General features: G+C 42.6%; 1 protein-coding gene across 1 annotated transcript in view; it reads right to left on the bottom strand.

Moving 5' to 3' along the window:
• The window catches only part of VPS26C (VPS26 endosomal protein sorting factor C), a 43,747-nt gene extending 36,594 nt beyond the window's left edge, over positions 1–7,153 (bottom strand). The window contains exon 1 of the mRNA XM_012782903.3: positions 6,868–7,153. Within this exon, the coding sequence (XP_012638357.1) occupies positions 6,868–6,924 (57 nt within the window). The 5' untranslated portion in view covers positions 6,925–7,153. The remainder of the gene's footprint in view (positions 1–6,867) is intronic.
• Positions 7,154–13,515: the final 6,362 nt, after the last annotated feature.

The following is a 13,515-nucleotide window of genomic DNA, read 5'->3' as shown; positions in this document are numbered from 1 at the left end:
TTATAGTAAAATAGTTAGGAGTTTTTTAAAAAATAGCATTTTGGCTTTGTAATTTTTCTTTATAATAATGAGCTGCTAGGTATGGGGTTTCTCCTCTTTACTTTTTTTAAAACAAGAAATTACATGCAAGCCAAATAAGACAAAATGCAAATATGGAGGTTCTTGTGGTAATGGTAATCAGCCCACAGTGCATAAATCCCCTGTCATTGTAACCTGGCTATGCTGGGGAGTAAATCTCTTATTTATGTTTTTCATAACCATAATATTTAACAGTGTCATTTTCATGAGTACGTATGCCAGGACTTAAGAATGTAAAACATTCTGAATTTATAAAAACAAATGAATTATATTTACATTATAGAAAGATTTACTGCAGGGTTCTTCTAACCAATACACTCCCCTACTGCACTGAAGACATAAAGTAGTCTACAAGATGCATGAGTCCAACTTTTTGATCAAGAGCACATCTACCACACCAAGCAATGTACACAGCAACAGCAAATTACACTCAGCTCTCAGGGCCCAAAATGCTATAATCTCTGTATATTCTCCTCAGTCACTGACCCTCCTTTCTCCAAGCGGACAGTAGGCAAGTATCTCACAATCTGTTAAGCACTGACAAGCACTCGCTATGCCGTTTCTAGGGTGTACTAGCAATGTGATTAATACTGTGGCAGACAAAGGCAGTTCTGGGGTGTGGGGAAAGCCTGGCAATGCCACCACCTACCCCTTGAGCCCTACTAGGGTTCAGAAGCTAGGATAAGTATCTTAAAACATTATCTCATTTAATCCCCAAAACACAACCTTTGAGTAGGTATCTTTTCCATCCTACAGACACAAATTAAGAGCCAGAGAATGCACACAGTTCCTGGACTTGGGAATAAAAAGATGCAAATTCAGATATTTGTTCTTATTGGTGCCCTTGGCATGTCTTTGAATTCTCTGAGCCTCGGTCTTCTCAACCACAAAATGGGGAATCACCACCTTTTCACAGTATTTGCAAGGATTAATGCACTCTGTGAGCTGGAAAGGGCTATACTAGCGTACGTTATTTTAAAACAATATCAGTTAAGTGTTCTCATGGAAAAGTAAAACTTCTGCTAGAAATATGGAATTAGGGAATTTTTATCACACATTCCCAACTGTCTCATACCACACATGGGGCTTTGGAAACAGAAGTGAAGTTTTTAGACTTAATGAGAAGGATTCTTAGGGAGAAGGTGGCATGACAACAATGCTCAAGCCATGAGAAAGGGTCTACGTTCACGCTGAGCAACGTGAAATGGGACAAAGGCCCTAGAGGATCAAACTTTGGACAATACTCTATTATTTTCTGTTCTTGAGTTTGAGAGAAAACCATATGTATAAGAATTCTGAAATCTCTACTACCACATTTATTTGAATCATTCTCTTAAAAATGACTATTCTAAAGCAAATGCAAGTAATGAGGGGTTCAATGTGCAGCTTTGGGGCTATGTCAAAGTAAGAATAAATCTTACCAACATCTGTCTAGAATATCTAGATTATTTACAATGACAAAGTAAAACCCATAATGCGCCTGTAAGACCAGTTTCCCTTTTCTAATCAATGCATTTAAAAAACTGTTAGTCTTATGAATTTTGTTTAAATACTTTAAGGCTTCAACTCATCATTTAATAAACAGTTTTTAAGCACCTATTAAGTGGAAAGTACTTCTAGGCCTAGGAATACAAATACAAACAAAACAAAAATATTTTAATTGAGTCACAGAACAAATTTATTACAGAATTTGACTACAGAAAGTAATCAGTACAATGAGAGAGGTATATACATGTTTATGAACTATTACCATTACTATTGAATTTCAGAACACATTTCCATGTTATTCTGTCTTTTCCTGATAACTAGACCTGATGTTCCTCTACTCCATCATAATCTCACCACTTTCTTGTTAATGTTACTCTTCATAATTCTGCTCTTAAGGAATTTTCTAAAAAGGAAATATTAAAATTAGGAACTATTGTAAGCCTATGGGCGAAAGAGTTGTTCTAACAGAAAGTGAAGCACAAATTTCTAAATGACTCATGTCAAAAAAAATCATAATGGAAATTAGAAGATATTTAAGGTGTATAATGATAAATGCTTGCTTGCTCGCTCTCGCACACTCTCTCTCTCTCTCCTGGTGCCCTGATCCTCTCCAGCATGAGTTGGGTGGGGTTACAAGGGTGTTTGCTTTATAATAATTCACTAATCTATTAAAAACAAAAAACTTAAGGGATGCAACTAATGTGGTACTTAAGGGGAAATGTTTGCATTTTTTTTAAAGGAAGCTACTATTTAATACGCTAAACAGTTAACTTATGAAGTTAAAAAAGAGAGAGAGAACCCAAAGAAAACAAAAGACGTATTTTAGAAAAATAAAGCCAAGTCTGATTTAAAAAATGCTGTTCCTGCCAAATTAGAGGAAGATGAGCAACTGTAAAAGCTTGAAGAATAGAGTGAAAGAAACCTTTTCTGGACTCATATTGCTTCTCAAATGCCTACATAGTCCTGCTCACTTGGCTCACACTATTTGTTCCTCCTGACTGGAACCACCATACACAGTGGGCAAGGAGACCCTGGTCTAATGGTTTTTGAACCTCCAGAAGGATCCCTGGCTTTCCTCTTGCCTCTCCAAAATGACTACACCCCACCTTTGTGCTCCTTCATACACCACAGAAGCTCCTATTCAAGCATTTTATTATCTTTCATTTTCCATATTTGCCTATCTCTACTGATCTGTAACCTTGTGAGATCAACAGACAGTGATTGAATGAATTTGATTGATTAAAATAAATCTAAAAAAAAGAATGGGATTGGTGGAAATGTGGTGATATGAAAGGTATTCAAGACACACTATTAAACAAGAACAAGTTTGTGTATGTGTGCACATGTGTGTCTGGAATAGCACACACACCAGTGGATACCTCCAGGGACAGGACAGAGGGTTGCAAAGGAAGAGGACTTAACTCTTCCCCTTACCTCTTCTGTAGGATGTCAAAATTTTAACGTGGCATAACATTTTTTTTTAATGCTTCGACTATGAATTTTTTAAAAATCATTTTTTTCAGGGATCATTTTTTTCTAGGAAAAAACCCACATATCAATTTTAAACCCGAGTATAATAGGCTTCTCTGGTGTCCACAGAATCAAAGCCATTTCCAAATGCTTCTACAACAACTAAGAGAGCACAGTCACAGAATCGGCATATATTCAAAGTGGAAGTCATATCAGTCTTTTATTGAAATATCACAATGTTATTCACAGCACTCCTAGGAAATGAATAACAACCATTTCTATGTTACAAATTCCTCCATTTTGCATAAAAATGGCCAGTCTTAGGGAGGCAGTATAATAGTGTTCAATGGACATGCTTTGAAATCTGAGTTGGAACCCAGGCTCTGTCATTAGTTGGGTGATGAAATTCACCTGTCTAGACCTCAGTTTCCTAGAGTGATGAGAGTGATCCTGCCTGCCTGTCACACCCTACTCCAGTACCTCTGCTGGAACACAAGCTTGCTTTCTGTGCGTACGTGGACAAACATGTTTTACTTAAGTGACAACCACTTATGACCTCAAGCAAGGGATAGTACTGCTTTGGACCAGGCTAAAGTAGGTGGCAGCCACCTGAAGCAAACCACGAGAATTATAGGCACTGTGATCTGGCAGGTCCATGGATAAGTCAAATCTTTAGTAACTGAATCTTTATCAAAGCCATTGAGATACACAGAAAAAATAGAAAATCTGTATGCCATTAGTGTCACTTATAGCCAGCTGAGGGTAGGGTCAGTATGAGACAGAAGCTACTCCTCCTACAACCATGGTGCAAACTACATTTGCCATGTGCACTGTCACAGGTACTGAGAGCTAACCAGCAAGGGTCCTGCTACCTGGGGCTTGGGAAGAGCCATGACAGTGCTGGCTGCCTACTCCACCTATCCCAAACCCCAGATCATGATCATGGAATCTAGCTCATGAGTCATGGGCACACATATCCACGTACAGATGTGAATCAACTGATTAGATTTATTGATTTATTTTTAACTTTTTCTTTTTTTCTTTTTTGCCTTTAAAAAAATATAGCAACCATCTACTTAATAGAAGTTATACTAGTTCTTCTTTTATAATCATCAGATAAGATCTCCTTTTAAAATGTATTTAAGTGTAAAAAGTGACTGAAAATTGAGAGACACTGCCTTAAGCCAACAACTGCAGATTCTGTTTCTGATACTAGCACAAGAAAAGTGCTCTAGATGGATGCAGCTGACACCATCTTCAACTATGCCATCCACGAGGAGTAGCCCTGGCTGTGTATAACTTCCGCTGGGGCAACGTTACAATTCCATTTCTTCCATCTTTTCTAAATGTACTTTTCATTACTTGTACTTTATTTATTTATTTGTTTGGTTTTTATTTTAGCGTATTATGGGTGTACAAGTGTTAAGGTTATATTGCCCATGCACTTGTACCATATTTAAAACCACAGAAAACATCTCAGCATCTCAGCTGGAGTAAAATCTCTGAATAGAATGTGCTAATTCTTTAATAAAACAAGAACTAAAGTTAAATGTGTATACTCTCCTGTCATTGTCCCCCCATTCTTATTTTGAAAATGTTCCAAGCTCCAGAAAAGTTATGAGAATACAAAGTGGTAGAGAAGTTAGAATCCTCAAATGAGGCTGGTGGACTGTGAAGGAGTGCAGGCACTATGGACAACAGTTTGGCAGTTCCTCCAAAAGTTAAACATAAAGTTACCCAGCAAAATGCACTCCTCGGTATAATAACAAAGAGAAATGAAAACATTTGCTCACATAAAAAATTGTACTAGAATGTTCATATTAGCGTTATTCTTACTAGCCAAAAGGTAGAAATAACTGAAATGTCCATCAACAGGTGAAAGGTTAAACAAAATGTGTTCTATCCATTCAATAGAGTATGAGGAACTGACACATGCTACAACATGCATGAACATTGAAAACATTATGTGAGGTGAAGAGAAGCCAGTCACAAAAGGCCACACATTGAATGATTCCATTTATATGAAATGTCTAGAATAGGCAAATCCATAGAGACAAAGTAGATTTCTGATCGCCAGGGATTGGGAGGGAGGGGGAATGAGTAGTGACTGTTAATGGGCTCAGAGTTTCTTTTTGGAATAATGAAAATGTTCTAAAATTAGAGAGCGGTGATGGATGTACAACTCTCTATACTAAAAACTACTGAATTGCACACTTTAAAAGGGTGAACTTTATGGTCTTTGAATTATATCTCAATAAAACTGTTATTAAAAAATATAAAGGAGACCTATACAGCTTTCAACTACATTCAGCAATTATTAATATTTTGCTGCATTTGCTTTCTTTCTTTCTACTATACAAATACATGTATGAACATATACACATACACAACTTAGGGCTGGACACTTTGCTCCAAAATACTTTAGGATATGGAATATTCTCCCACATAACCAAAATACAAATATCACACTCAGGAAATTCAACAGCAATACAAAACTATTAGTTAATATATAGTCCATATTAAGATTTATTTTTTATCAAAAATTATGTATTATATTTGGTTCTCATGTCCTTTTAGTCTTTTTTAATCTGGAAAAATTTTCTAGCCTTTATTTTTTTCATGACATTGACATTTTTGGAGAATCCAGCCCAATTATTTCACAGAATGTCCTTCAATCAGGATATGCCTGATTGTTTCCTTTTGAATCAATTTGGATTAAACATTTTGGCAGGAATTACTGCATAGGTGAGTTGTGTCCTTAGTGCATCATGCCAGGGGGTATAAAATGTCAGTCTCCCTAGTGGGGATGGTCAAATGTTCATTATTGGTCTTGGTTAGGGTGGTGACTACTAGATTACTCCATTGTAAAGTTAGCTTATTCCCTTAGTAATTAATAATGGGAGGGGTGTGACCATTTGAATCTGTGTAAACATCAGGTTTCCCCAATTGTCTTTTATTCCAAAGTTTTAGCATCCACTCAAGATCTTTGTCTGGTATTCTATCCCTTTTGAGATTGCTATGCACTGATGTGACCAACCACTGCTATCAATGTTATTCCACAGAGCACTGGAGCTAGCTGTGATTTCAACCCTAGATGCACATGAGACTCACTGGTATCCCTGGGTGTGGAACCCGGGCAATATTATTTTTAAATTCCCCAGGGTGATTGACTCTGATACAGAATAAAGGTTAAGATTCCCTAAGTTAGAGGAATCTAACAACACTGTCATTTTACAAATAAGAACACTGAGGCCCAAGAAGGTTAAATGACTGGCCAATAGCAGAAAACAATGGCATAATTAAGATTTTACTTTTTTATACTTGTGTTTTAACATGCCATACCTTCTGTATGTTATTCAAAGAATAAAACCAGAAAAATGAGTAACTTCTGTAGTATGTTGTTAGAAGTGACCACCACCTTAAGTATGCTGCCGCCAGATGTGCATATTTCCGCTTTCAATGGTAATTTTGCCTTTCGTTCACCAGACCTCTCAGATCATTTTAGGAGAGAGGGAAAGCGGAGTTTGGTCTTCGGGCTCCTCCGCCCTCTGGGATCACTGCAGTCTCAAGCTTGGGGGCCCCAGATGAGCGGGACGTTCAAGGGGCCAGACGGTCGGACCTGCAGCCCCGGCGCCAGGGGCTAGCCCACGCTCGCGCCACAGACGCGGCGGCGCCTCCTCCCGGTGTCCCTAGCAGGACAGCCAGCCTCGCGCGGGACTCACCTGGTGAAGATGCACCTGGCGGCGCGCCCCTGCCCCGCCCAGGGACACGCCCACGTGCGCTGGGCGCTGGGGACCACAGAACCTGCAGGCCCGCCCACCCCCCACTTACCCCGGCGTGATAAACCTTATTCGCTCTTTTAATCTTGATGTCGAGGGAAGTCCCCATCTCAAATTCTCCGCAGCGGCCACCACTTCCGGCAGCGCGTGACCGAAAGGGAACGGGGGCGGTTCCGCCCCTCCACGCTGACAGAGGTGTCACGTGACCCCGCACCGACGCGGGACCCACTCCCCAGCTCCAAGAGGGCGTACGCCCCACGCCTTCCTCCTTCCGGCGCAGGAGCCGGGCTTGGCGCGTCCAGAGGGGCTGTCACCCTTCACCCCGCCCCGCCGCGCGTGAGGGGCGGGACCAGACTAGCCCCACCCCTTCCGTAAGGACAGTATTACGCCGGAAGTACTCTTCTGCCCGGTTTAGGGCAGTGGGGGGGAACTCTCGGCTCTCCCGGCGTGCCCCGCGGCAGGGGGCCGGACCGGTGCTGGCAATGTCAGGCCGCGTCGGGCTGTGCGGCGCGGGGCTGCAGTATGGAGTTGGCTTTCGGGAGGTTGTAACTAGGGAATGCGTTCGGTCCCCAGATCTCCTTCCTCTCTTCGACTCTAGCCATCCCCTACTTCGTCCCTGCTCCCTGGGCTTCTGAGGAGGCGGTGCCCGCTCCCTGCCCTTCCCGCGAGAGTCGTCCGGCTCGCCCGCAGGGCCGCGACCCTGCGCTCCCGGCCTGCAGGGCGCTGATTGGCTGGCGGCCCGGCTGCTCCGCCCCCTCCCGCCGGGCCTGGGGCCAAGGTCTCGGGCAGCGCCGGGTGACCTCGCCCTGCTGCGGGCCGGGCGCCGGGGCGGCCGCCAGCCGGGCTCTGCGCGGCCGCGCGGGCTTGTGGGTATTCCCCAGGCGCGTGTCCTGGAACCGGGTGTCAGATTCAGAGCTGCGCGCCCCGCCGCCTGCCGCGCGGTCCCCTGCGCCCGGACGTGGGAAGCCTCGGAGATTGGCTGGCAATGCAAGGCTGTGGATCTGCCTATCCTTTTTATTCCCAGCAACAACTGACTAAAGTAGACTGGAGATACATATTGTGGTTTGGGGGGGCGGGTACTTCCTCCAGGCAGGGCAGGCAATGCAGTGTTAGGCAACATACTACGTTTATTGAAATAAAATCTTTGTAAATCTTTTAAATAAGGACTTTTCCAATAAGCAAAAGGTCAAATTCCATTATTTTGGTAAACAACTTAATTAAATAATGCGGTGAAGAAATGCTTGTTTAAATTCCTTGATTCTGATACTTGTTTTTTACAAGTGCATTACTTTGGGGAATGACATCAGAAATTTTCTATAAAATGGTTTCATGAATTAGTGTCACGAATGCCTCCCTCTTGAGAATTTAAGTGTTTTATACACCAACAGTGATGATACTACAGCTACAATTGCCCTCAGGGCTTTGGTCTCTGTCTTGAATATTTTCCTGGCAACTCAAACTTTGCAATTCTAGAGGAATCCATTAGGGACGTAATCACAGACTAGTCTGTTTGAATTCCAGAAGTGTATCCCTCTCCACTTTACCATCATTTTCAACTGGTAAAAAATCAATCTCAGTAGACAATGCAGGGAAACAGGAAAAGAAACATATGTGTCCAACATTATATGTTTGCTCCAGTAAACTTGCTTTATACTTAACTTTATAAAAGAGCACTTCTTGGTCCTTGAGGATGAGTGTGTCATATTTTACTCATCTTTGTAAGGTATACACAATTTTTATGGAATACCAGCGCAGCGTGAAGAGTTCTGGTTCTAACAGTTGCCTGTGTAATCAGGATATTAAGCCCTCTCCATGCGATGGCTTCTGAACTTAAAACATTTTTCTCCCATCGCTGCCCTTTTTAATCTTGCAAAACAGATCTGCAAGCAACAAATGAAATACCAGCCTCCCCTTCCAGTCAGCCCCTGATAGCTAGGAGAGATTATCATGCAGCCTCCCCCACTACATCGCTTCCCACCAGATACACCACACTCCAAAAGACTGACTGCCTCCTTTCCTTTCCCTGCCTTCTGTGTAGACTGGGAGGGAGAGCATTGGGGAAGTATTTGGTGGAAGCAGGACTAGATCTGCAGCTTTTTGTTAATCTCTGGGGACAATGTCTGGCCCCAGTTGTTGCATCTTTCATTAGACGATGGGGTACTATGCCTGTTTTTCAGTTATGAGCCTTGTGCCAATTCTGGGACAATAGGAGAGATCCCACTGTACCTCCTTGAGTGGGTGCTGTGGTTTTCTGCCCAGACTCCTCCTTCAGGACTGAAGGACATGTTCCCCGAGCTGCTAGGTTGTTGGTCTCAACAGCTCTCAGCTAAGTCACTCTTCAAAACTTGCCCTTAGCTGAAGAAAACTACCTTGCCCAAGGTCATGGCCCTTTCTCAGGGGCAGCCCACACCAAATGACTAACCGATTTAAAATATAAAGGCCTCTTTCCCTTGCTCTAGTTTAGGACAACTCTGAAGGGCCATTCCAGCTCCAAAGCTCCCAGTCTTAGTTGTATATCGCTGTGTAGCAAATTACCCCAACATTTAATAGTTTAAAACAACACACATTATTCCATAGTGTCTGTGGGTCAAGGAACTCAGGAGTGGCTTAACTGAGTAGTTCTTGTTCAAGGCCTCAGGTAGTTGCAGTCAAGATGTTGGACAGCCAGGTGTGGTGGCTCATGCCTGTAATCCCAGCACTCTGGGAGGCCCAGACAAGAGGATTGCTTTACTAAATATAGAAAAAATTAGCCGGGTGTGGTGGCACATGCCTGTAGTTCCAGCTACTCAGGAGGCTGAGGCAGGAGGATTGCTTGAGCCCAGGAGTTTGAGGTTGCTGTGAGCTAACCTGATGCCATGGCACTCTAGCCTGAGCAACAGAGCAAGAGTCTGTCTCAAAAAAAAAAAAAAAAAAAAAAAGATGTTGGACAGAGACAAGTCACCTGAAGGCTGGACTTGGGCTAGAAGATCCACTTCCAAGATGGCTCCTTCATGTGGCTGACATCAGGAGCATTCACCTGTGAGTCCTCTCGGTGTGGCAGCTAACTTCACCCAGACCAGCAGTCCAAGCGAGGGAGCAGGGGTTTGCAACACCTTGTACGGCCTACTCTCTGACGTCTCACAACTACTTTTCTCCTCTTCATTAGAAAAGAGTCACTAAATCCAGCCCACAGTCAGGGGAAGGGCTCTGCATTTGGGAGGGAGAGCCAACGAACCTGTGGACATATTTTATCCCACCATGTTCCCCATCACTGTTCAACTTCTTCCTCTGCCCAATCCTGCTTCATACACCCCAACCCTCTGCACTTGTTCATCCAGAGATCACCTCCAACAAACTTCCTGCACATTTAGACCTCCACCTCGCAGTCTGCTCTCCGGCAAGCCAACCTGCAACAATCCTGCTATGCTAGCCTCGTGACTTAGCCTCTCCTAACAATTGTATGGTATAGAACGATGACTATCACCTCAACTTACAAAAGTGAAGAACCTAGGCAAAGATGAATGTACTTGCCCAAGGCTGTGTAGCAAATAAGCGGCAGCCACCCATTCTGACTCTAAAGCTCACAGAGGCAATCACTGATCAACGTGCTACATATATGTGCACACAACTAATGCCTGAATGTATAACAAGGGGGCTCATGAGATCTTAATTAAAAGACTAGACAAAAGACTGCCAATCAAATATGAAAATCAAGAAGGCCTGCAATGTTGTAGTCAAAGGCAATCTTACAGAAGGGAATAGAGGGTCATTGTGTCAACTGATAGTGAAGATACAATATTAAAACCATTGCAGAATAATGCAGTGTTTTAGTTTGGCAGGATTTCCATTACTATAAACTTGGTGACTTAAAACAACAGAAATTTACTCTGTCACACTTCAGGAGGCGACCCCTTCAAAATCAAGGTGTTAGCAGGGTTGGTTTCTTCTAAGGATTGTGAGGAACTGGTCTATTCCAGGTCTCTTTCCATGGCTGGGAGACTGCCGTCTTCTTTACAAGGTCTTTTTTGACGTGTCTTCACTTTCACATGGTGTTCTCTCTATATGAGGGTCTGATTCCAAACTTTCCCTTTCTGTAAACACACCAGTCTTATTGGATTAGGGGCCCACCACTAATGACCTTTTAAAACTTGCTTACCTCTGTAGAGACCTTATTTCCAAATCCAGCCACATTTTCAGTACTAAGGGTCAGGGCTTGAATTTGACAGGAGCACAATTCAACCCAGAACGTATCACAACAAAATATATACAACAAAAATATCAGACATCTAATGATAAAAAGATAGAGACAGTTGTTAAGAGATTTTAGCATAGTCTATCTGAGATTGAGCCGATAAAAAGAAAGACAGGAGGATTTTAACAAAATAAGAAGTACAATTAGTAAGACAGAATCACAGGGAATTCACTTTTCAAGTGTCTGTGGTGCATTTATAGGCATGATTGCTTATAAATCATGCTCCATCCATGACGGATGGGATTAGTACCTTATAAAAGGGACTGAAGGGAGCTAGCTGGTCCTTTCACTCTTTGGTCCCTTGGTCCAAGTGAGGACACAGTGTTCGTCCCCTCCAGAGAATGCAGCATTCAAGGTACCATCTTGGAAACAGAAACCAGTCCCTCACTTTACAAAGAACCTGCTGGAGCCTTGATCTTGAACTTTCTAGCCTCCAGAACTGTGAAAAATAAATTTCTGTTATTTATAAATTACCCAGTCTGTGATATTTTGTTATAGCAACCAAACAGACTGAGACAATTGCATCCTAGGCCATAAAGAAAATCTCAAACTCAGTTAACTTAGTATGTTCTAGATAACTTAACTATCAAAACTTTAATCACTTGGCAATTAAGACATACTTTCCCAAATATATTAGGTCAAAGAACAAATAAAATGTGATAACCCCTGGCACAGTGGCTCATACCTATAATCCCAGCACTCTGGGAAGCCAAGGTGGGAGGATTGCTTGAGGTCAGGAGTTCAAGATCAGTCTGAGTAAGAGCAAGACCCTATCTCTACTACACCTGTAGTACCAGCTACTCGGGAGGCTGAGGCAGGAGGATCACTTGAGCCCAGCAGTTGGAGGATGCAGTGAGCTATGATGATACCACTGCACTCTAGCCTGGTCCAAAGAGTGAGACTGTCTCAAAAGAACAAAACTGGCCGGGCGCGGTGGCTCACGCCTATAATCCTAGCACTCTGGGAGGCCAAGGCAGGCGGATTGCTCGAGGTCAGGAGTTCAAAACCAGCCTGAGCAAGAGCGAGACCCCGTCTCTACTAGAAATAGAAAGAAATTAATTAGCCAACTAATATATATAGAAAAAATTAGCCAGGCATGGTGGTGCATGCCTGTAGTCCCAGCTACTCGGGAGGCTGAGGCAGAAGGATCACTTGAGCCCAGGAGTTTGAGGTTGCTGTGAGCTAGGCTGATGCCACCGCACTCACTCTAGCCTGGGCAACAAAGTGAGACTCTGTCTCAAAACAAACAAACAAACAAACAAACAAAAAAACCACACACAAAAAACAAAACCAATAACCAACTAAAACTAACAAAGTGTGAGTGCTTCCGGCCAAAACCTATAGAATACAGCCAAAGAAAGAATCGTCTGAAAAATTATTAAAAAAAGAGTTTGCAAATCTGGTCAGAGTGAAATGATATGGTATCTGGGATTTGCTTCAAAATAACTCGAGGAAGAGGAGGAAGGGCTTTATTGGCCCTGCCTTTTCATATGCTTGAATTCCACAATAAAAGGAGAGAAGATAAATAAATATACACAGTAGGATAATATTTTTGAAATATTAAGCTGAAGTATTTTTTTAATTCCTTGTAATTTCTAGTAGGTGCCACTCAAGTCTTCCTCCATCCGATGTGTACCCTGAGTCACACACTGTGTGATGAAGAGCACTTCCACACAGGCATGAGACAGGCTGGTCTAGCAGAAGGGCTATGGAAGAAGGGAGCAAAATCAGATCATGGGGTAGGGTCTGGACGCCTGTCACCCTTGGAGTCAGTGTCCTGGTTAGGGATGGAGATGGGTGGGGCTGTGGAAAACTCAGCTTGAGGGACAGGAGTAGCAGGGGCTTAGAAGAACCTGCAAGAGTGAAGCGTGGGCTGGGTGAGCCAGTGGGGAGCTCAGCCTCATTCTTGCAATCCCTCTAGCGTGTCGCTACCTTTGCGGAGAGATGGGATCGCAAATTACTCCAGCTGGGACATTGGCAGACACCCTAGGTGCATGGCAATTTTGAACCATGTGCCTCTCTTTCCATCTCAGGTAGAATATGTCAGGGGGAAGGTGAGGAGATTAGGGATGTGAAAAGAGAATTCTAAAACACTACTGAGTTCCAACTGAATAGTGAGATTGATTCTCCACCCCCATCCTCAGCAGAGATGTTTCTGGGTAGCTAAACTGGGTTAATTTATAGAGAAATGAAGACTGTTATTATTAATACTTTCTTGGCCATTTATGTGTTGCGCCTATAAATTTCAAAACAGCTACATATACAGAAATCAATAGGCATTTCTATTTAACAGCAATAACCAGTTAGAAAATAAAATGAAGACAGGGAGTAGATTCTCAATAGCAATAAAAATCTAAAATACTTGGAGTAATTTGGATGTGATATATGTTTGACTTACATGAATAAAGCTAGAAGGCTGAATTAAGAAATATAAAATATGAAAAACGGAGAGATTTACAGTATTTCGGA

This window comes from Microcebus murinus, chromosome 1, assembly GCF_040939455.1.
Source record: "Microcebus murinus isolate Inina chromosome 1, M.murinus_Inina_mat1.0, whole genome shotgun sequence".
NCBI lineage: Eukaryota > Metazoa > Chordata > Mammalia > Primates > Cheirogaleidae > Microcebus > Microcebus murinus.
The sequence above is the reverse complement of the archived record's forward strand: the minus strand, read 5'-3'. Positions and strand labels throughout refer to the sequence as shown.